The following is a 22,589-nucleotide window of genomic DNA, read 5'->3' as shown; positions in this document are numbered from 1 at the left end:
CTGGGCAATATACTGCGTGACTGGGCAATATACTACGTGGCTGGGCAATATACTACGTGGCTGGGCAATATACTACGTGGGCTGTGCAATATACTACGTGACTGGGCAATATACTACGTGGCTGGGCAATATACTACGTGGCCTGTGCAATATACTACGTGGACATGCATATTCTAGAATACCCAATGCGTTAGAATCGGGCCACCATCTAGTATATATATATAAGTCCAAAAATCAGAGGCAGCAAAGCAGATTTTTGGACTTCTATGACAAGGTTTGGTACATGCCTGAGAGGCCTTGCACCCTGATTTTTGTTTTTCTTTTCTGTGTTGCTCTCACTTTTTTGCAATATATATATATATATATATATATATATATATATATATATATATATATAGTGAAAGTTCAAATTGCCTCTATTTCCCCCATGAAAAATAAATACATTTAAAACTGAATCCATTTAATATTATTACAGTCTCAAAAGTCAATTTTATCAAAATATAAAATGTATTAAACTATGTGGTAAATTCGGTAAAGTGAAATTTTTTTTTAAAATGCCAGAATTGTAGTTTTTCCTTCATCACATCTTGCTAAAAAAAATGCAATAAAATATGTTCAAATGTTGTATGTACCTTCACAAGGGTGCTGAGGCTTTGTCACATCTGTGAGAATGGAGAGCTGGAGCTGTGCAGGCCTGGACCCTGAGCTGGGGAAGTCAGGAAGCTGTCATCATACTCACTCCGTGCATCACAAACACGGTCCTTTTTCTGAGGCTTCAGTATGGAAGGGGAGAGAACTATGTGCCTAAGAAAAAAGATATTACCACATCTCATCAGTCACTGATACGTGAGAAAAACAATGTGCAGAAGATCCTGGACCTCACCAACAAGATCCTTGAGCTGCTGACAGGAGAAGATTGTTCAGAAAACCAAATAGATTTCTATAAGGAGAAAAAGGTGGAAAAGTGTTATACGCTGAAGTCTGTAGATGGCTGCAGAAACTTACCATTGAAATGTCACAGTTCTCTTTATCCAAATGGTTGTACTGAAGATACCAAAGTGGTTACAGAAGAATCCCAGACTTCTGATCTGGCCGACGTAAAAGTTGCAGTTGCATAGTATACTAGCTGTACTACGCGGCTTCGCCCGGGCTAATAACTGCTCTTAGCAAAATAGAATGTGTTAACAAAAATTTATTCTGCACACAAAAACCACAAAACAAATAGATAGAAATGTAATTATTAAAAGGCAAAAACTAAGCTAATAGAAGCATTTCACAACATATATTTCAACACCAGAGATATTCCACACAGATTTAACTAAATTGGCCAAGTAATGTGAAGTAATCTTCTACTACTTATTCGAGAGCCTTTTGATAAACGACATTCTTAGTTTTTCCTTCAGGTGCAAAGACCAACAGATTTTTGGCTGTTCCAACTCTTGAACAGGCCACATACAGTGGGGCAAAAAAGTATTTAGTCAGTCAGCAATAGTGCAAGTTCCACCACTTAAGAAGATGAGAGGCGTCTGTAATTTACATCACAGGTAGACCTCAACTATGGGAGACAAACTGAGAAAAAAAAATCCAGAAAATCACATTGTCTGTTTTTTTAACATTTTATTTGCATATTATGGTGGAAAATAAGTATTTGGTCAGAAACAAAATTTCATCTCAATACTTTGTAATATATCCTTTGTTGGCAATGACAGAGGTCAAACGTTTTCTGTAAGTCTTCACAAGGTTGCCACACACTGTTGTTGGTATGTTGGCCCATTCCTCCATGCAGATCTCCTCTAGAGCAGTGATGTTTTTGGCTTTTCGCTTGGCAACACAGTCTTTCAACTCCATCCAAAGGTTTTCTATAGGGTAGAGATCTGGAGACTGGCTAGGCCACTCCAGGACCTTGAAATGCTTCTTACGAAGCCACTCCTTCGTTGCCCTGGCGGTGTGCTTTGGATCATTGTCATGTTGAAAGACCCAGCCACGTTTCATCTTCAATGCCCTTGCTGATGGAAGGAGGTTTGCACTCAAAATCTCACGATACATGGCCCCATTCATTTTTTCATGTACCCGGATCAGTCGTCCTGGACCCTTTGCAGAGAAACAGCCCCAAAGCATGATGTTTCCACCACCATGCTTTACAGTAGGTATGGTGTTTGATGGATGCAACTCAGTATTCTTTTTCCTCCAAACACGACAAGTTGTGTTTCTACCAAACAGTTCCAGTTTGGTTTCATCAGACCATAGGACATTCTCCCAAAACTCCTCTGGATCATCCAAATGCTCTCTAGCAAACTTCAGACGGGCCCGGACATGTACTGGCTTAAGCAGTGGGACACGTCTGGCACTGCAGGATCTGAGTCCATGGTGGCGTAGTGTGTTACTTATGGTAGGCCTTGTTACATTGGTCCCAGCTCTCTGCAGTTCATTGACTAGGTCCCCCCGCGTGGTTCTGGGATTTTTGCTCACCGTTCTTGTGATCATTCTGACCCCACGGGGTGGGATTTTGCTTGGAGCCCCAGATCGAGGGAGATTATCAGTGGTCTTGTATGTCTTCCATTTTCTAATTATTGCTCCCACTGTTGATTTCTTCACTCCAAGCTGGTTGGCTATTGCAGATTAAGTCTTCCCAGCCTGGTGCAGGGCTACAATTTTGTTTCTGGTGTCCTTTGACAGCTCTTTGGTCTTCACCATAGTGGAGTTTGGAGTCAGACTGTTTGAGGGTGTGCACAGGTGTCTTTTTATACTGATAACAAGTTCAAACAGGTGCCATTACTACAGGTACTTTTTAAGTGGTGGAACTTGCACTATTGCTGACTGACTAAATACTTTTTTGCCCCACTGTAAAGTTGACCATGAGAAAAGCAGGGAGATTGTAAATCAATTCCAACTACTTTCAAGGACTGTCCCTGAGCCTTGTTCATGGACATAGCAAATGCCAGTCGAACAGGAAACTGGAGGCGTTTAAAATCAAAAGGCAAATCAGATTGAATGAGAGGAATTGTTGGAATGAAAACATCTTCTCCTGTGGCACATCCTGTCAAAATGGTTGCCTCAATTACATGTGGAAACAGGTTCTTAATCAAGAGTCTTGTTCCATTACACAGCTTTGGTGGATCCAAATTTCTCAATAGCAGAATAGGTGCTCCAGGTTTTAGAAAGAGGTTGTGAGGATGAAGTCCTTGTGGCTCCAATGAATTGAGGATCTCAGATGGATAAAATAATGTTTGAGCAGTATCCACTGACTTGTAGGTTGTGCACACACCTGGAAGGAGATTTGGAATTTGAAGATTGATCTTGTTGACACTGTCATTTTTGGGAGCTAGAATAGCCCTTTCACACAGGCAGCCAGAATTTTTGAAGTGGAGTTGAATATTTGGAAGAACCTTTGTTTTCAACTCCTCAATGGAAGTCACGATGCAATAAAAGTTGCTTGGGAAGGTAATCTGTCCAGTGGTTGAGCCAATTGAGTGGTAAACCTGTCCTTGAACTTTAAATGTCGGCATAAATCCTGTTATAAACATTTCTTTTGTTGCACCAAATGATGTAATTTGGAAGCAGGAGTTGCACTTCCTGATGTTGTCCAAGAAATGCTTTGATATTGTACTGGTACCTGTCATCAGAGACTTTAGGGGATCTGGTGGTGACAGGAGAGGTGGAAGTTTTATCTTGCCATTTGCACAGCATAAACCTGGCAGTTCCTCTTTCCATTTCAGGGCACTGCAGTACATGCAGACCACATCCAATTTTCCTATCTGAACTTTAGGATTATGCTGATAGTTTATGTCTGACTGGTAACAAAAAGCAGCACGTTTCAAATCTCCAACCAGTTCCTATGCCCTGGTGGAAGAAATAGCAATTCTATTAGTGGCAAACCGGCCTTCTCTCTGCTGAGATGACTCATTGGCCCTTGAGTAAGCAGCTTTTCTCTTATCTGCATGCCTCGCTTCTCTCAACTCAGAAAGTTCATTGGCCCTTGAGGAAGCAACTCCTGTTTTCATGTCTGCAAGCCTCGCTTCCCTCTCCTCTGAAAGTTCATTGGCCCTTGAGGAAGCAGCTCTTGTTTTCATGTCTTGAAGCCTTGCTTCCCTCTCCTTAGAAAGTTCATTGGCTCTTGAGGAAGCAGCTCTCGTTTTCATGTCTGCAAGCCTCGCTTCCCTCTCCTCAGAAAGTTCATTGGCCCTTGAGGAACCAGCTCTTGTTCTCTTGTCTGCAAGCCTCGCTTCCCACTGCTCAGAAAGTTCATTGGCTCTTGAGGAAGCAGCTGCTGTTCTCATGTGTGTCAGCCTTGTTTCTCGGTCTTCACATTTTTCATATCCTCTCACATAGAGGTAATGTGACTGACATCAGCCTTTCCACCAACACACCCTAACTGACATGCTATTACCTCACACAAGCTTTGTTATACTGAGAATTTCCTTTGTTGCCTATATTAACCAATCAGAGCTCAGATTAATTAACTGCAGCAAAATAGAAGCTGAGCTGTGTTTGGTTGCTATTGGCAGCCTGATAAATCCCCAGCCAACAGGAAGCCCTCCCCCCTGGCAGTATATATTAGCTCAAACATACATATCATACAGATCATGTGACTGACAGCTGCCGTATTTCCTATATGGTACATTTGATGCTCTTGTAGTTTGTCTGCTTATTATTCAGATTTTTATTTTTGAAGGATAATACCAGACTTGTGTGTGTTTTAGGGTGAGTTTCAAGTGTCAAGTTGTGTGTGTTGAGTTGCGTGTGGTGACATGCATGTAGCGACTTTTGTGAGATGAGTTTTGTGTGGCAACATGCGTGTAGCAACTTTTTATGTGTCGAGTTGCATGTGACAGGTTAGTGTAGCAAGTTGTGTGCAGCAAGTTTTGCGTGTGGTGAGTTTTATGTGTGGTGTGTTTTGAGTATGTGTAAGTGTTGTGTGAAGCAACTTTTGCATGTGTTGCAACTTTTGGGCATGTGGCAATTTTTCTGCGTGTTCAAGTTTTGCATGTGGCGAGTTATCCATGAAGTGAGTTTTGCACGTGTGGCGAGATTTGCGTGAGCCTAGTTTTGCACTAATCCAAGAACAAGAAGACTAACACAAAAGCAGGGATCACCTTATAACAAAGTAACAAAATATTTTAATTGCACACCAAAACCTACAACATGGACGTATAAAAACAATTAAAAAACATTAACGCCGCTCAGTGTGATTATAACCAAATCTGTACATCATTTAGCTACATAATACCAAATATTCTGAAAAATATATATATAAAGGACCATGGGGTACCAAAGGTTGAGTACAGAGTAATAGAAAAATTCAAATATATTTTTCCAGCAGCAATTGCAGTATAGTTGATGATTGGCACCAAATATTGGAGAGGGATTTATAACCGTAAATTATTAATTATTAAACAGGGAAAATATATCATATACAGCATACCAATAATGGGTTAAATGCCGATTTGGAAGAATAAAAAAAAAAAATCCGTTACACAACCCCTGAAAAAAATTCCTCCTAAGGTTACCATGAAGCCAGTCATGCACCAACAAAAATACATTACCATTCATACCGCAGATACAGCGAACTCAAGAAGGATCCCATGCCTCATAAACTCTCAAGACAGTGGAAAGCCATAAAGATGCCCTGTTAGTCTAGTTTTGCGTGAGCCTAGTTTTGCATGTGGCGAATATTACGCGTGACGAGTTTTGAGTGGCGACTTTTGAGTTTTGACTTTTATGTGGCGAGGTTGGTGTATGTGTGGTGAAATGTGTGCTGAGGGTGGTATATGTGTTCAAGCACGTACGTGGTAGTTTGTGTCGCATTTTGTGTGTGTGCTCATATCCCCGTGTGTGGTGAATATCCCATGATGGGCCCCACCTTAGCAACTGTACGGTATATACAACATAGCCTATGACGCTCTCGGGGTCCAGACGTGTGACTGTGCAAAATTTTGTGGCTGTAGCTGCGACGGTGCAGATGTCAATCACACACACACACACACACACACCCACACACACACACACACACACACACACACACACACACACACACACACACACACACACACACACAGCTTTATATATTAGATTGGCAAGGAAGATCTGTACTTGAAGGCAGATCAGCATTGTAAAGAGGAAGAAATTCCTACAGCTATCAGCCCGGATTCTGAAAACGAAGACAACATGCAAGATGATCACCTTTCCAATCCGAATGTCGATTCGGCATTCCAGAATTCCATTGGGCTATTTTCACCCTCTAAACATGGAGAATATTTTCCCAGTCCTCCTTACATGATCACACACTCTACATCTCACGTTGGGGATCAGGTATATATACACTGCTCAAAAAAATAAAGGAACTCTAAAATACCATATCCTTGATATCACTGAATGAAATATTTCAGTTGCAAATCTTTATTCATCACATAGTGGAATGTGTTGAGAAGAATAAAACATAAAAATAATCAATGTAAATCGAAATGAATATCCCATGGAGGTCTGGATTATTATTATTATTATACATTTTTATAGCGCCATTTATTCCATGGCGCTTTACATGTGAATGGGGCAAATATAGACAAGTACAATAAATATGAGAAAAACAAGGCACACACAAGTACAGGAGGAGAGAGGACCCTGCCCGCGAGGGCTCACAGTCTACAGGGGATGGGTGAAGATACACTAGGAGAGGGTAGAGCTGGTCATGCAGCGGTTCAGTAGACTGGGAATCACTTCTGGTTGTAGGCTTGTCGGAAGAGGTGGGTCTTCAGGTTCTTTTTGAAGGTTTCCGTGGTAGGCGAGAGACTGATGTGTTGGGGTAGAGAGTTCCAGGGTATAAGGGAAGCACGGGAGAAGTCTTTGATGCGGTTGTGGAAGGAAGAGATGAGAGAGGAGAAGAGAAGGAGATCATGAGACGATCAAAGGTTGCGTGTAGGTAGGTACCGGGAGACCATGTCACAGATGTATGGAGGAGTCAGGTTGTGAATGGCTTTGCATGTCATTGTTAGTATTTTGAACTGTAGCCTCTGGGCAATAGGAAGCCAGTGAAGGGCCTGGCAGAGAGGAGAGGCTGGGGAGTAACGGGGAGACAGGTGGATTAGTTGGGCAGCAGAGTTTAAGATGGATTGGAGTGGTGCCAGAGTGCTAGAGGGGAGGCCAGAGAGTAGGAGGTTGCAGTAGTCAAGGCGGGAGATGATAAGGGCATGTACTAGTGTTTTTGTGGTTTCATGGTCAAGGAATGCACGGATCCAGGAAATGTATTTGAGTTGGAATCGGAAAGAGGAGGCAAGGGCTTAGATATGTGGCTTGAAAGAGAGGGTAGAGTCAAGGATCACCCTGAGGCACCGAGCGTGTGGGACCGGGGAAAGTGAGCAGCCATTGACATTGATAAATAGGTCAGGTGGAGGGGTAGAGTGAGGTAGGGGAAAGATGATGAATTCTGTTTTGTCCATGTTCAGTTTAGAAAACAAGCAGAAAAGAAGGCTGAAATAGCAGACAGACATTATGGGATTTTGGTCAGTAAGGAAGTGAGGTCGGGTCCAGATAGGTAGATCTGCGTGTTATCAGCGTAGAGATGATATTGTATATTGTAAACCGTGGGATTCTATGAGCTGTCCCAGGCCGAAGGTGTAGATGGAGAAGAGTAGGGGTCCTAGAACTGAGCCTTGGGAAACACCGACAGCCAGGGGGCGAGATGAGGAGGTGGTGTGGGAGAGGGAAACACTCAATGTCCGGTCTGTTAGATATGATGAGATCCAGGATAGGGCCAAGTCTGTGATGCCAAGAGATGAGAGAATCTGTAACAGGAGGGAGTGGTCCACAGTACCGAAGGCAGAAGACAGGTTCAGGACGAGGAATACAGAGTAGTGTCGCATGCTCTTGGCGGTTAGTAGGTCATTGGTCACTTTAGTTAGGGCAGTTTCAGTTGAGTGATGTGGTTGGAAGCCAGATTGTAACCGGTCAAAGAGGGAGCAGGAGGAGAGATGGGAGGACAGTTCAAGATGGACATGCTGTTCCAGTAGTTTTGAGGCATAAGGGATAAGGGATATCGGGCGATAGTTGGACACAGAGGATGGGTCGATGGAGGGTTTTTTGAGGATAGGTGTGATTGATGCGTGTTTGAAGGATGAGGGGAAGACACCGTTTGTGAGAGGTTGAAGAGTTGTGTTAGGGTTGGGATGAAGACTTTTGCGAGGCTAGGGATGAGGTGGGATGGGAGCGGGTCAAGCGTGCAAGTGGTGAGATGTGATCTTGACAGAAGGATGTTGAGCTGATCATCTGTTATGTTGGAGAAGCTGGTTTTTGAACAGGGCTCAGAAGTCAAGAGGAGGGGCAGTGGGGGCTGCGGGTCAAAGCTTTGTCTGATGTTGTCGATCTTCTGCTTAAAGAAAGAGGCAAATTCTTCAGCAGAAATAAGAGGGGAGGGAGGAGATGATGGGGGACGGAGTAGATAATTGAAAGTGTTGAAGAGTTGTTTAGGGTTGTGAGTCAGGGAGGATATGAGAGATGAGAAGTAACTTTGTTTTGTGGCACTGAGCATGGACTTGAAGCTGGCGAGGGACTCCTTGTATGCAGTGAAGCGCTCAGCAGAACGTGATCTCTTCCATCTCCATTCAGCGACCCTGGAAGTCTGTCTCAGTTCTTTGTTCAGGCTGGTTAGCCAGGGCTGCCTGTTGATTCTACGAGTTTTGCTGTGCATGAGCCGGGAGGTCAAATCGAGTGTTGCTGTTATTGTTGCGTTATAAAAAGTGACAGCAGCATCTGTCATGGAAGGAAGCTATGTCTGTAAGAGGGAGAAGGGACTCAGACAGTGAGTGTAAATTGAGGTGTTTGAGGTTTCTGCAAGGGTGAGTGAGTTTGTGGAGTGGAGGTTGCGCACTAAGAGGGGAGAGGGAAGAAAATGTCAGTAGGTTGTGGTCAGACAGGGGGAGGGGTGAGTTAGTGAGATTAGTAAGGGAACAGAGGTGGGTGAAAATGAGGTCCAATGTGTGGCTATCTTTATGGGTGGCTGCAGATGACCATTGAGTGAGACCAAAGGAGACAGTGAGCAATAAAAGCTTGGAGGAGGCTGAGATGGAGGTGTCAATGGGGATATTGAAGTCACCCATGATGATAGTGGGGATGTCGGCTGAGAGGAAATGAAGTAGCCAGGTGGTGAAGTGGTCAAGAAAGGTGGAGATGGCTAGTTCTGGGGGGCTGTAGATGACACAGGGGTGCCACAGCGGCGCCTCACCCTGATCCATCATACAGCCACACTGCTCGGCACATCTAATAACTTGCAGGAGTTACAGGTACTGTTTTAGTATATGGTTGGGGGCCTTGCTGGTTTCATTTGAGTCCGGCGCACTGCTGTCTATGTGTTTCCACCGTGGCGTCAGTACTTTAACTGGGCTCTTTTTGGGTTGCTGTTTTCCTGACTAGGGGGACTCACAGCGATTCAGGTGATTTTTTGGGTCCACTGTGTGACTCTATATACTGTGGTTTTACACATTCCCTCCTTTTTTCCTAGTGTTTTCCCCTTATGCGCGGTCTCTATCTTTTTCTTATCCATGAGCCAGAAAGTATTGGTACTTAGATGTGGTCTGTGGTCCCCACCTGCAGAACCACTCCTTTATTGAGTATGTCTTGATAATTGCCAATAATTTCCATCTGTTGTCTATTCCAATTGCACAACAGCATGTGAAATTGATTGTCAAACAGTGTTGCTTCCTAAGTGGACAGTTTGATTTCACAGAAGTTTGATTTACTTGGAGTTATATTCTGTTGTTTAAGTGTTCCCTTTATTTTTCTGAGCAGTGTATGTTCTGAATGCGAGGACAGTTTTAACTGCTAGTCTCATCTAGTGCATCAGAAGATCCACACTAGTAATTGTACCTTAACATGGTATCAAAACTGTCATCTCACCATACATAAAAAGAAGCTCTCAAACAGCGACATGAATAAATAAATAAAAAGATCATGGATCTCAAAAAATAGCGACAAAAACACAAATTTTTTTTTTTACAAACTTCAGAATTTTTTTTCACTATTTAAAAAAAAGAAAAAAAGAGAATCCGTCTCTTTATGCTAATCACACTCTGATTAGAGTTTGATCAGAGTCTCATCATAGTGTGCTCCTAGAGATTCTATTCTCTTGGATGAGGAGAAAATGGAGAATTTTGTTTCCATCTTCTCCATTCTGTCAGTCTGTGAAAAACTGACTGCACACAGATGTCATTTGGGTGCTGTCTGATGTTATCCACGGACTCATTGACTTACTGTACATGTCTGAGAGCGATCTGAATATCAACTCAAACGCAGGCATGATGTGATTTTTCCTTCAATCGGCTTTGTCTGAAGAAAAAATCAGATACAGTGGGGCAAAAAAGTATTTAGTCAGTCAGCAATAGTGCAAGTTCCACCACTTAAAAAGATGAGAGGCGTCTGTAATTTACATCATAGGTAGACCTCAACTATGGGAGACAAACTGAGAAAAAAAATCCTGAAAATCACATTGTCTGTTTTTTTTAACATTTTATTTGCATATTATGGTGGAAAATAAGTATTTGGTCAGAAACAAAATGTCATCTCAATACTTTGTGATATATCCTTTGTTGGCAATGACAGAGGTCAAACGTTTTCTGTAAGTCTTCACAAGGTTGCCACACACTGTTGTTGGTATGTTGGCCCATTCCTCCATGCAGATCTCCTCTAGAGCAGTGATGTTTTTGGCTTTTCGCTTGGCAACACGGACTTTCAACTCCCTCCAAAGGTTTTCTATAGGGTTGAGATCTGGAGACTGGCTAGGCCACTCTAGGACCTTGAAATGCTTCTTACGAAGCCACTCCTTCATTGCCCTGGCGGTGTGCTTTGGATCATTGTCATGTTGAAAGACCCAGCCACGTTTCATCTTCAATGCCCTTGCTGATGGAAGGAGGTTTGCACTCAAAATCTCACGATACATGGCCCCATTCATTCTTTCATGTACCCGGATCAGTCGTCCTGGCCCCTTTGCAGAGAAACAGCCCCAAAGCATGATGTTTCCACCACCATTCTTTACAGTAGGTATGGTGTTTGATGGATGCAACTCAGTATTCTTTTTCCTCCAAACACGACAAGTTGTGTTTCTACCAAACAGTTCCAGTTTGGTTTCATCAGACCATAGGACATTCTCCCAAAACTCCTCTGGATCATCCAAATGCTCTCTAGCAAACTTCAGACGGGCCCGGACATGTACTGGCTTAAGCAGTGCGACACATCTGGCACTGCAGGATCTGAGTCCATGGTGGCGTAGTGTGTTACTTATGGTAGGCCTTGTTACATTGGTCCCAGCTCTCTGCAGTTCATTCACTAGGTCCCCCCGCGTGGTTCTGGGATTTTTGCTCACCGTTCTTGTGATCATTCTGACCCCACGGGGTGGGATTTTGCGTGGAGCCCCAGATCGAGGGAGATTATCAGTGGTCTTGTATGTCTTCCATTTTCCAATTATTGCTCCCACTGTTGATTTCTTCACTCCAAGCTGGTTGGCTATTGCAGATTCAGTCTTCCCAGCCTGGTGCAGGGCTACAATTTTGTTTCTGGTGTCCTTTGACAGCTCTTTGGTCTTCACCATAGTGGAGTTTGGAGTCAGACTGTTTGAGGGTGTGCACAGGTGTCTTTTTATACTGATAACAAGTTTAAACAGGTGCCATTACTACAGGTAATGAGTGGAGGAAAGAGGAGACTCTTAAAGAAGAAGTTACAGGTCTGTGAGAGCCAGAAATCTTGATTGTTTGTTTCTGACCAAATACTTATTTTCCACCATAATATGCAAATAAAATGTTAAAAAAACAGACAATGTGATTTTCTGGATTTTTTTTTCTCAGTTTGTCTCCCATAGTTGAGGTCTACCTATGATGTAAATTATAGACGCCTCTCATCTTTTTAAGTGGTGGAACTTGCACTATTGCTGACTGACTAAATACTTTTTTGCCCCACTGTATGTACACGGCTCCATAAAATAACATAAGTCTGAGTGCAATCCGATCTTTTGCTGGATCACAGTTGGACCGAATCATACTGACCTGGAGAATTATTGGCAATTTTACCATACATATTTGCACCATTTCACTCCATTTGGATTTTTTCCTTTCTTTCAGTAGATTGTATGGTCGAATGGATGGCATTATTCAAAACTATAACTCATCTTGCAAAAAACACAAGCCCTCATACCACTCATGTTGACAAAAATATCGTAGGTGTGACTTTTGGAAGAAGGGAAGCAAAAAATACAAACAAAAATGGAAATCGACTGTGAAGGCAAGAGGTTAAAGAAATAGGACATGTAAATGCAAAATAGCAGTGTCACTGAACTCTAGGGACCAGGCTTCAATCAGCATTCTTTTCTTCATTTGGTTTTGGTCCCCTCATATGTAATTTGTAACCTAATCCTAATTTTAAACTTTTTTGCATGTGGTGCCATCTTCCTAGTTCCCATGTGTCAATAGGACTTCACTTCTCGAGTGATTTTCATGTTTTACAGTTTACGAAAGATCATATCCTATCTGTAGCTGGAATGATCTGTCCTCCATAATAACTTAAATGCTTTCCTTTTTTTCTAATGTTGATCTTCTTTGTACACCCTGAATCCCTTCCCTCTCTGCTATCACAAATAATAAAAGAAAGAAGGGGTAGAGCAGGAAGAATCAGCAGCTGGTAGAGCGCTATTGGATTTATGCCAAGTTTTGCAAAACAGCTGGATAGGTGAAACGGGACAAAATTAGCATTTAGTAGATTTGTGCCAGGACATATGCAAACCAGTTCATACAACACAAGGTCCATGAAAGAACAAAGTTCCAGCTTTATGCTTGCAGTGTTCATCATGGCAATTATTTATATTCTGCGGGAAATGGCATTTCTAATAAAACAACAGGGGTGGTTATTTGTTCTCAAATGCTCTGCCTTTTATATTTGTTTCCTCAGGAAAAATATGTGAACATTATTCACATAGAATCAAGAAAGTCCAAAAATGGCAGCTCTGAGGCAGAGGTCTACGCAGAATTTGAATGTACGAAGAAAAAAGCCCAGGAATTAATTCATCTGTTAAAGCTTCAGCCAAATGTTATCTCCTTGAACCCTGCAGAAATAAAATGGCGAGAAGATGAAGGCAAGGCCTCTGCTTATGTAATCACATGTTTCAGTATGATAAGGTTTTAAGAATTCATTTATAGCGGGGTCATTAGTAATTGTTTTTTAGACATATTTAGGTGTTATGCTACTTTAACCATTAGTAGAAGGACAAACTGACATTTAGGGTCAACAGACACAATACTTTTCTATCCGTTTTTTCCCCTCAGTTTTTTTTTTGCAAATTGACCTGCTGATTTTAAAGGGAATCTGGCATCAGAAAGTGACCTATCATTTCAATCAGGTTTCAATTTGGATTATGGTAATTGGGGTTGATGTCAGCTGTGAATTGTCCAAAAACACAGCTGGAATCAAGCCCTAGTTTTAGTAATGGAGAGGTGTCTATCAGTCACCCCATTACTAACCCAGGACAAAGAAGAAAGAACACGCAAGTAAAAATACTTTAGTTAAAAAAACACTTCCCAACTCTTTCTCTGGTTAACCAATTTATATATAAAAAAGAGGTCTCGTGCAGGTCCAACGTAGTCCAGGGAATCCAATGTAGTCCACAAATAGAAATCTGAAACACATAAAAATAAATAAATAAAAAGAGATACTGTCCCTCATTCACTAATTTATTTTATGAAAAAGTTACCACACAGGTCCATTGTAGTCCAGGGCTTCCCACGAATTTTCCCGAATCCGTCATCCAAAGCTTATGGAGCCTCCTTCTTAGGCTCCATAGGCTTTAGCGGCAGCCACTCACGGCTCAAGGTACGCTCAGCAAGATCAGGTGTCTGTGAAGAGTAGGAACATTGCTTGATAGACACCTCTCTATTACTAGCACCAGGGCTTGATGTCAGCTGTGTTTTTGGACAATTCACAGCTGATATGAACCCCAACTATCATTACTTCAATTGCCAATGCACTAGGCAAAGAGCCAGAATTGCTGCATCTAATGTGATGCGCCGCTCCTTGGGTGGCTGCAGGTTGATATTATTTGGCTGTGAATATCCCAATATCCGTGTGCCTTCACAGCCTCATAACATCAGTTCTCAGCTTTCTGGTTTACCTTTGCTGGTTCTATAAAAAAGGGGGAGGGAACTAACATTCCGGAGTCTTCTTCAGTTTATTTTAAAAATATGTATCATATATCACATGTGCACAAGTATGTCACACGGATATGCAACTCTGATAACACTGGTGCTGGTTTTTCCAGTACCGGTATCAACAAGATGTATGAAGTTGGCTGACTATAATCTTTGCCTGGATTGGAGAATGCCTAAAAATGCTCTGCTATATAACTCCGTCATACTACAGTCTATGTCCATGTTTCTTCTTGTACATACAGTGGGTACGGAACGTATTCAGACCCCTTTAAATTTTTCACTCTTTGCTTCATTGCAGCCATTTTGTAAATTAAAAAAAGTTCATTTTTTCCCATTAATGTACACTCTGCACCCCATCTTGACTGAAAAAACAGAAATGTAGTAATTTTTGCAAATTTATTAAAAAAGAAAAACTGCAATATCACATGGTCATAAGTATTCAGACCCTTTGCTCAGTATTGAATAGAAGCACCCTTTTGAGCTGGTACAGGCATGAGTCTATTTCAGAATGATACAACAAGTTTTTCACATCTGGATTTGGGGATCCTCTGCCATTCTTCCCTGCAGATCCTCTCCAGTACCGTCAGGTTGGATGGTGAACGTTGGTGGACAGCCATTTTTAGGTCTCTAGAGAGATGCTCAGTTGGGTTTAGGTCAGGGCTCTGGCTGGGCCAGTCAAGAATGGTCACAGAGTTGTTCTGAAGCCACTCCTTTTTTTTATTTTATCTGTGTGCTTAGGGTCATTGTCTTGCTGGAAGGTGAAAAGGTGAACCTTCGGCCAATTCTGAGGTCCAGAGCGCTCTGGAAGAGGTTTCCATCCAGGATATCTCTGTACTTGGCTGCATTCATGTTTCCTTCAATGACAACCAGTTATCCTGTTCCTGCAGCTGAAAAACACCCCCATAGTATGATGCTGCCACCACCATGTTTCACTGTTGGAATTGTAATGGGCAGGTGATGAGCAGTGCCTGGGTTTCTCCACACATACTGCTTAGAATTATCACCAAAAACATCTATCTTCATCTCATGAGACCAGAGAACCTTATTTCTCATAATCTGGGAGTCCGTCATGTGTTTTTTTTTAGCAAACTCTATGCAGGCTTCATATGAATCTCAAAAAGGAGGACAAATGGAGTTTTAAAAAAAAAAAAAAACTATATGCAAAAATCTTTATTGACACAATAATGAACATACAAAAAGACAGATAAAACCATGTGCTATAAAGGACACCACAAAAAGTGGTGGCATTTAGTACAAAATATAGCTCAATTCACAGCAGCAAACTTAGTAATGGTAAGAAGAGGACTTGCTGGTTGAGCTCAAAGAGTCACTTTACAATGCCCCCTGCTGTAAGCAAAAAGTGCCATCAGTCATTATACTATTCCTATGTCTATACTAATGCCCAGGGTTGCATGGTCTGTGGTCAAGAGCCCAAGGTCTAAAACCAATCTGACATTACAATCATCAAAGGTTTCCCAAATTCATTTGTATGATACACAGTCAGAAAATCATCTTACTCGGTACTAAAACGCCAGCACCCAAACCCCGATGTGCGTTTCACTGTCCGTTAACTCTGCTTCCTCAAGGCGGAGCTATACTTTGTACTAAACGCAACCACTTTTTGTGGTGTCCTTTATAGCACATGGTTTATCTGTCTTTTTGTATGTTTATTATTGTGTCAATAAAGATTTTTGTACATAATTTTGTTTTGAAAACTCCATTTGTCCTTTTTGAGATACAATATTTTTGGAGTAATATGTAATCAATTGCATCACTTTTGGCACACTATCTTAATATGAGTCTGGGTTTTGCTGTATTGGGCTTTCATATGTCTTGCACTGAGGAGAATCTTCTGTCGGGCCACTCTGTCATAAAGGCCTGACTGGTGGAGGGCTGCAATGATAGTTGACTTTGTGAAACTTTCTCCTATCTCCCTACTGCATCAATGGAGCTTAGCCACAGTGATCTCAGGGTTCTTCTTTACTTCTCTCACCAAGGCTCTTCTCCCACGATTGCTCAGTTTAGCTGGACGGCCAGTTCTAGGAAGACTTCTGGTGGTCCCAAACTTCTTCCATTTAAGGATTATGGAGGCTACTGTGCTCTTAGGAACCTTGGGTACTGCAGAAATTCTGTTTTAACCTTCACCAGATCTGTGCCTGGCCACAATTCTGTCTCTGAGCTCCTTGGCCAGCTCCTTTGACCTCATGATTCTCATTTGGTCTGACATGCACTGTGAGCTGTGAGGTCTTATACAGACAGGTGAGGGAAAATCTTTAGCACAGCTGGTGAAAAAAGGTGCACAAGTAGGTGCCTCCTACCTCCATAATACCCCACACTGGCTCTGGGTACACCAGCTTCTAAAGTCTGGCATCTATCATACCAGATATAACATTCAGACTGAGCATTTCAAAATATGCTGTGAGAACCTCACAATTATCTCTTATACCTCATAGTACATTGATGAAGGTCTTGATGACTGAAACGTTTGTGACTACTGTATGTATTTTGGATCACATTAAATCTCTTCACCACAACTATTATAGTGTGCCAAGTTATATAGACAGGTGTGTGCCTTTACAAATCAAGCCCTATCAGTTTAATTAAACACAGCTGGACTCCAATGAAGGAGTAGAACCATCTCAAGGAGGATCACAAAGAAATGGACAGCATGTGACTTAAATATGAGTGTCTGAGCCAAGGATCTGAATACTTATGACCATGTGATATTTCAGTTTTTCTTTTTTTATTAAATTTGCAAAATGTACATTAATGTGAAAAATGAACTTTTTTGAATTTAGCAAATGGTTGCAATGAAAGAAAGAGTGAAAAATATATAGAGGTCTGACTAGGCCACTCCAAAGTCTTAATTTTTTCTTAATCCATTCAGAGGTGGACTTGCTGGTGTATTTTGGATCATTGTCCAGCTGTATAACTCAAGTATGCTTCAGCTTGAGGTCATGAACAGATGGCCGGACATTCTCCTTCATGATTTTTTGATAGCAAAATTCATGGTTCCATTTATCACAGCAAGTCTTCCAGGTCCTGAAGCAGGAAAACAGCTCCAGACCACAACACTACCACCACCATATTTTACTGTTAGCATGATGTTCTTTTTCTGAAATACTGTGTTACTTTTACGCCAGTTGTAATGGGACATACACCTTCCAAAAAATTCAGTCTTTGATTCTTCAGTCCGCAAAGTATTCTCCCAAAAGTCTTGGGTATCATCAAGATGCTTTCTGGCAAAACTGAGACAAGCCTTTATGTTCTTATTGCGCAGTATTGGTTTCCATCTTGGATCCACAATGCAGGCTATTTTTGCCCAGTCTCTTTCTTATGGTAGAGTCATGAACACTGACTTTAACTGAGGCTAGTGAGGCCTGCAGTTCTTTAGATGTTGTGGGGTCTTTTGTGACCTCGTGGATTAGTTGTCGCTGCGCTCTTGGGGTAATTTTGGTCTGCTGGTTACTCCTGGGAAAGTTAACCACTGTTCCATGTTTTCGCCATTTCTGGATTATGACTCTCACTGTGGTTCCTTGGAGTCCCAAAGCTGTATAGATGACATATGGACGGCATATGGATAACAATACAGATTAAAATGAATCCTTTTTACCTGAATGGAGATTGGATGATTTTTTTTATATGCCCGTGTGATCCTAGGCTGATGCACAGTAATTGCCTCCTGCATTTTGAAGAGGAGGATCTTTTATTCCCAGCACTGGAGTTTGGGTAATTTTTGTTTGTAATTGTGTGGTTTTCATATTGGAAAAGGAAGGGAATGACAATGGGAATAATTGCCTGTGCTGGAGACCTTGTTATATTTCTAAGCTTCATACTCTGTTTTTTTTTATTTCCAGTAGAACTTGGAGTCCCTTGGTTTCCAAGAAAGATCTCAGAACTTGATAAATGTTCCCACCGGGTGCTTATGTACGGTTCAGAATTGGATGCTGACCACCCTGTAAGTGTGATGTATGTGGTACATGATGATAGATGATATCATAAATACTGATAATGAACAAGCAAGTCTGCAAGTAAGTTTTTATTGTTGGAAGTGTGACTGGCAGGAGAAACTCACTCAGGGCTAAATGATTCACATAAGGTAACAGCTTTTTATTTAGGGAAGTTCTGCATATTCTTAGTAAGCAATATTCTGTCATTAAATTGCAAACTAAATTTCTACATTTCTGGTTCAGCTTTTGGTAGTGCAGTTTTTTCAGGTGAAACATATTCTTGACAAAAAAAAATACACCGCTAAGTCCTGTTAATTTGTTCAAAAATGCTTGTAGTTGTGCCACATAGTTTTTGATGACACTATTGTCTCATTCAAATACACCCCTAGAAATCACATAATTATAATTAGTCAAGTAGAAATCACTTGCATGGTATTCAAGCTGTTTCTGATGATTATGGCATACTTGTTAGACTGAATTCACACACTGCAGTGCACTTTTGTGAATTTTTTTGTCTGCACTCACAGTAGAACCATAACAAGAGTAGAGCCAAACAACTCATTCTGATTGCAAATGTGGCCTTGTAAACGTAGGTTTAAACAATGTTCCCAAATGTAAAATTGCTGATGTTTTTGTGTTGCATTATTTTTCTGCGGCTGTCAGCACCAAAATACATAATGAAAAGCTGCTCTGATTATTGAATTTTATTGATTTTTTTTCATGTTTTCTCTCTTTATTTATGTGCTTTTGGTGCAGATTTGATGCTTTTTTAAATGTGTTTTTGCCAAAGAAATGCAGGGTTGCTACACTTTTTCTTTAAAAACAAAACAAAACAAAAAAAAAACTTTTTTTCAAGTGTAAAGGTGTTACAGGGATGGTGATAAGCCTCTCCCCTTGCACATAACATTTGTGAATTGTGTTGTATGACAATGTGGGTTTATTGTGCATAGAACCATATAGGCACAAAGGTTAATGTATAGTAGCAAGTAAGATGCATAAGATAGAAACAGTTGACCGTTAGGGAACAGCCCAACATGGGAGGAGCAGGGTTAGCGAATAAGGGGAGCACTTCCTAATTAGTGAGGAAAGATTGGATTGAGCAGCAGTTTGAGGCCAGAAGGCTGGAGGGCACGAAGAGCATGGGATGTTTAGAAGCATGAGAACGTCAGCCACAAACTTCAGCAGACATTTCTGGGGTGCCAGATTGTTGGAAAACAGCAGCCCCTTGCCCATGACTACCGCCCCATGGACCTTACACGAGCTCTCCAAATGTACCTATAGGAAAAAATACTCCAAGGAAAGGACAGTTCACCAATTTCTTTAAACACACAGTTGGCATAAGTTTTCCAGACAGCACATCTGCTTTGCTTGAACTAATAAATGCAGAAGATTTTCCGCACAAAAAAAATGCAGCGTAAAAAAAATGCAGCATGCATTTATATTACGTAGGACCATGACTTTATGATTTGATTACCAGGCAGTGGGTAATGTTCACCATTTATCTAAAATTGCTGAATGGACCTGAACTTGTAACTTGAAACAATGGCAAGTCCGCCTGCAGCGTGGCAATTAGCGGTGAACCATGAGTGCTACATACGGCCTCTAAAGCACCTCCAATACTTAGCAACACCTCGTGGATTACCACTACTTGCTGTTATACTGCTTCTGTATTTGGAGCCATAGTGAGTATTGCATATGCAAAAACCCCTGCCATTCAATAGCACTGTAACCCTGGCGTAACCACCCCGACCATAACTACTATTTTGCAGTGTGACTTTGACAGTCTCCAGAAATATTTAATGTATCGTCATATGTGGCAGATAGATTTGCTCCAGAAAATCTCAAAATGGAGTGGAACATGTAGAAATCCATGTGCATGTTACAGTAAGGCGGGGATCACACATGTGAGAAACATGGCCGAGTCTCACATGTTCATACCCGCCCCTGCCGGCTGCACTCCGGAGCGGAGCATGCAGCCGCATAGAAATACATGGAGCCGCACGCTCCGCTCCTGTTATGATCTGGTAATTCAGTACCACAATGGACATAGAAGTCAGAGCACATACAGTGACCTGACAATAACCCAAAAACATAGAACGAGCTCTGAGACGTGGGAACTCTGTTGACCACAATCCCTAATCCTCTCCAACCACACTAGAGGCAGCCGTGGATTGCGCCTAATGCTCCCTATGCAACTCGGCACAGCCTGCGAAACTAGCTAGCCTGAAGATAGAAAATAAGCCTACCTTGCCTCAGAGAAATACCCCAAAGGAAAAGGCAGCCCCCACATATAATGACTGTGAGTTAAGATGAAAAGACAAACGTAGAGATGAAATAGATTTAGCAAAGTGAGGCCCGACTTTCTGAACAGAGCGAGGATAGGAAAGGTAACTTTGCGGTCAACACAAAACGCTACAAACAACCACGCAAAGGGGGCAAAAAGACCCTCCGTACCGAACTAACGGCACGGAGGTACACCCTCTGCGTCCCAGAGCTTCCAGCAAGCAAGAAAAAACAAATAGTAAGCTGGACAGAAAAAAACAGCAAACAAATAGCAAAAGCGGAACTTAGCTATGCAGAGCAGCAGGCCACAGGAACGATCCAGGAGGAAACAGGTCCAATACTAGAACATTGACTGGAGGCCAGGATCAAAGCACTAGGTGGAGTTAAATAGAGCTGCACCTAACGACTTCACCACATCACCTGAGGAAGGAAACTCAGAAGCCGCAGTACCACTCTCCTCCACCAACGGAAGCTCACAGAGAGAACCAGCCGAAGTACCACTTGTGACCACAGGAGGGAGCTCTGCCACAGAATTCACAACAGTACCCCCCCTTGAGAAGGGGTCACCGAACCCTCACCAGAGCCCCCAGGACGACCAGGATGAGCCGTATGAAAGGCACGAACAAGATCGGGAGCATGGACATCAGAGGCAAAGACCCAGGAATTATCTTCCTGAGCATAACCCTTCCACTTAACCAGATACTGGAGTTTCCGTCTTGAAACACGAGAATCCAAAATCTTCTCCACAATATACTCCAACTCCCCCTCCACCAAAACTGGGGCAGGAGGATCAACAGATGGAACCATAGGTGCCACGTATCTCAGCAACAATGACCTATGGAATACGTTATGAATGGAAAAAGAATCTGGAAGGGTCAGACGAAAAGACACAGGATTAAGAACCTCAGAAATCCTATACGGACCAATGAAACGAGGTTTAAACTTAGGAGAGGAAACCTTCATAGGAATATGACGAGAAGATAACCAAACCAAATCCCCAACACGAAGTCGGGGACCCACACAGCGTCTGCGATTAGCGAAACGTTGAGCCTTCTCCTGGGACAAGGTCAAATTGTCCACTACATGAGTCCAAATCTGCTGCAACCTGTCCACCACAGTATCCACACCAGGGCAGTCCGAAGACTCAACCTGCCCTGAAGAGAAACGAGGATGGAACCCAGAGTTGCAGAAAAACGGCGAAACCAAGGTAGCCGAGCTGGCCCGATTATTAAGGGCGAACTCAGCCAAAGGCAAAAAGGACACCCAGTCATCCTGATCAGCAGAAACAAAGCATCTCAGATATGTTTCCAGGGTCTGATTGGTTCGTTCGGTCTGGCCATTAGTCTGAGGATGGAAAGCCGAGGAAAAAGACAAGTCAATGCCCATCCTAGCACAAAACCTCGAAACAAACTGGGAACCTCTGTCAGAAACGATATTCTCTGGAATGCCATGTAAACGAACCACATGCTGGAAGAACAATGGCACCAAATCAGAGGAGGAAGGTAATTTAGACAAGGGTACCAAATGGACCATCTTAGAGAAGCGATCACAAACCACCCAAATGACTGACATTTTTTGAGAGACGGGAAGATCTGAAATAAAATCCATAGAGATATGTGTCCAAGGCCTCTTCGGGACCGGCAAGGGCAAAAGCAACCCACTGGCACGAGAACAGCAGGGCTTAGCCCGAGCACAAATCCCACAGGACTGCACAAAAGAACGCACATCCCGCGACAGAGATGGCCACCAAAAGGATCTAGCCACTAACTCTCTGGTACCAAAGATTCCAGGATGACCAGCCAACACCGAACAATGAACCTCAGAGATCACTTATTTGTCCACCTATCAGGGACAAACAGTTTCTCCGCTGGGCAACGATCAGGTTTATTCGCCTGAAATTTTTGCAGCACCCGCCGCAAATCAGGGGAGATGGCAGACACAATTACTCCCTCTTTGAGAATACCCGCCGGCTCAGATAAACCCGGAGAGTCGGGCACAAAACTCCTAGACAGAGCATCCGCCTTCACATTTTTAGAGCCCGGAAGGTACGAAATCACAAAGTCAAAACGGGCAAAAAACAGCGACCAACGAGCCTGTCTAGGATTCAACCGCTTGGCAGACTCGAGATAAGTCAAGTTCTTATGATCAGTCAAGACCACCACACGATGCTTAGCTCCTTCAA

The 22,589-nt window shown here is 42.4% G+C and overlaps 1 protein-coding gene across 1 annotated transcript in view; it reads left to right on the top strand.

Annotated features, from left to right (window-relative positions):
* Positions 1-22,589, top strand: part of TPH2 (tryptophan hydroxylase 2) — a 742,941-nt gene that overhangs the window by 131,479 nt on the left and 588,873 nt on the right. The window contains exons 3-4 of the mRNA XM_069764593.1: positions 12,922-13,105; positions 18,035-18,132. Coding sequence (XP_069620694.1) covers positions 12,922-13,105; positions 18,035-18,132 — 282 coding nt within the window. The remainder of the gene's footprint in view (positions 1-12,921; positions 13,106-18,034; positions 18,133-22,589) is intronic.

Source organism: Ranitomeya imitator, chromosome 4 (assembly GCF_032444005.1).
Source record: "Ranitomeya imitator isolate aRanImi1 chromosome 4, aRanImi1.pri, whole genome shotgun sequence".
Taxonomy (NCBI): domain Eukaryota; kingdom Metazoa; phylum Chordata; class Amphibia; order Anura; family Dendrobatidae; genus Ranitomeya; species Ranitomeya imitator.
This window is presented reverse-complemented; position numbering and strand designations above follow the sequence as displayed.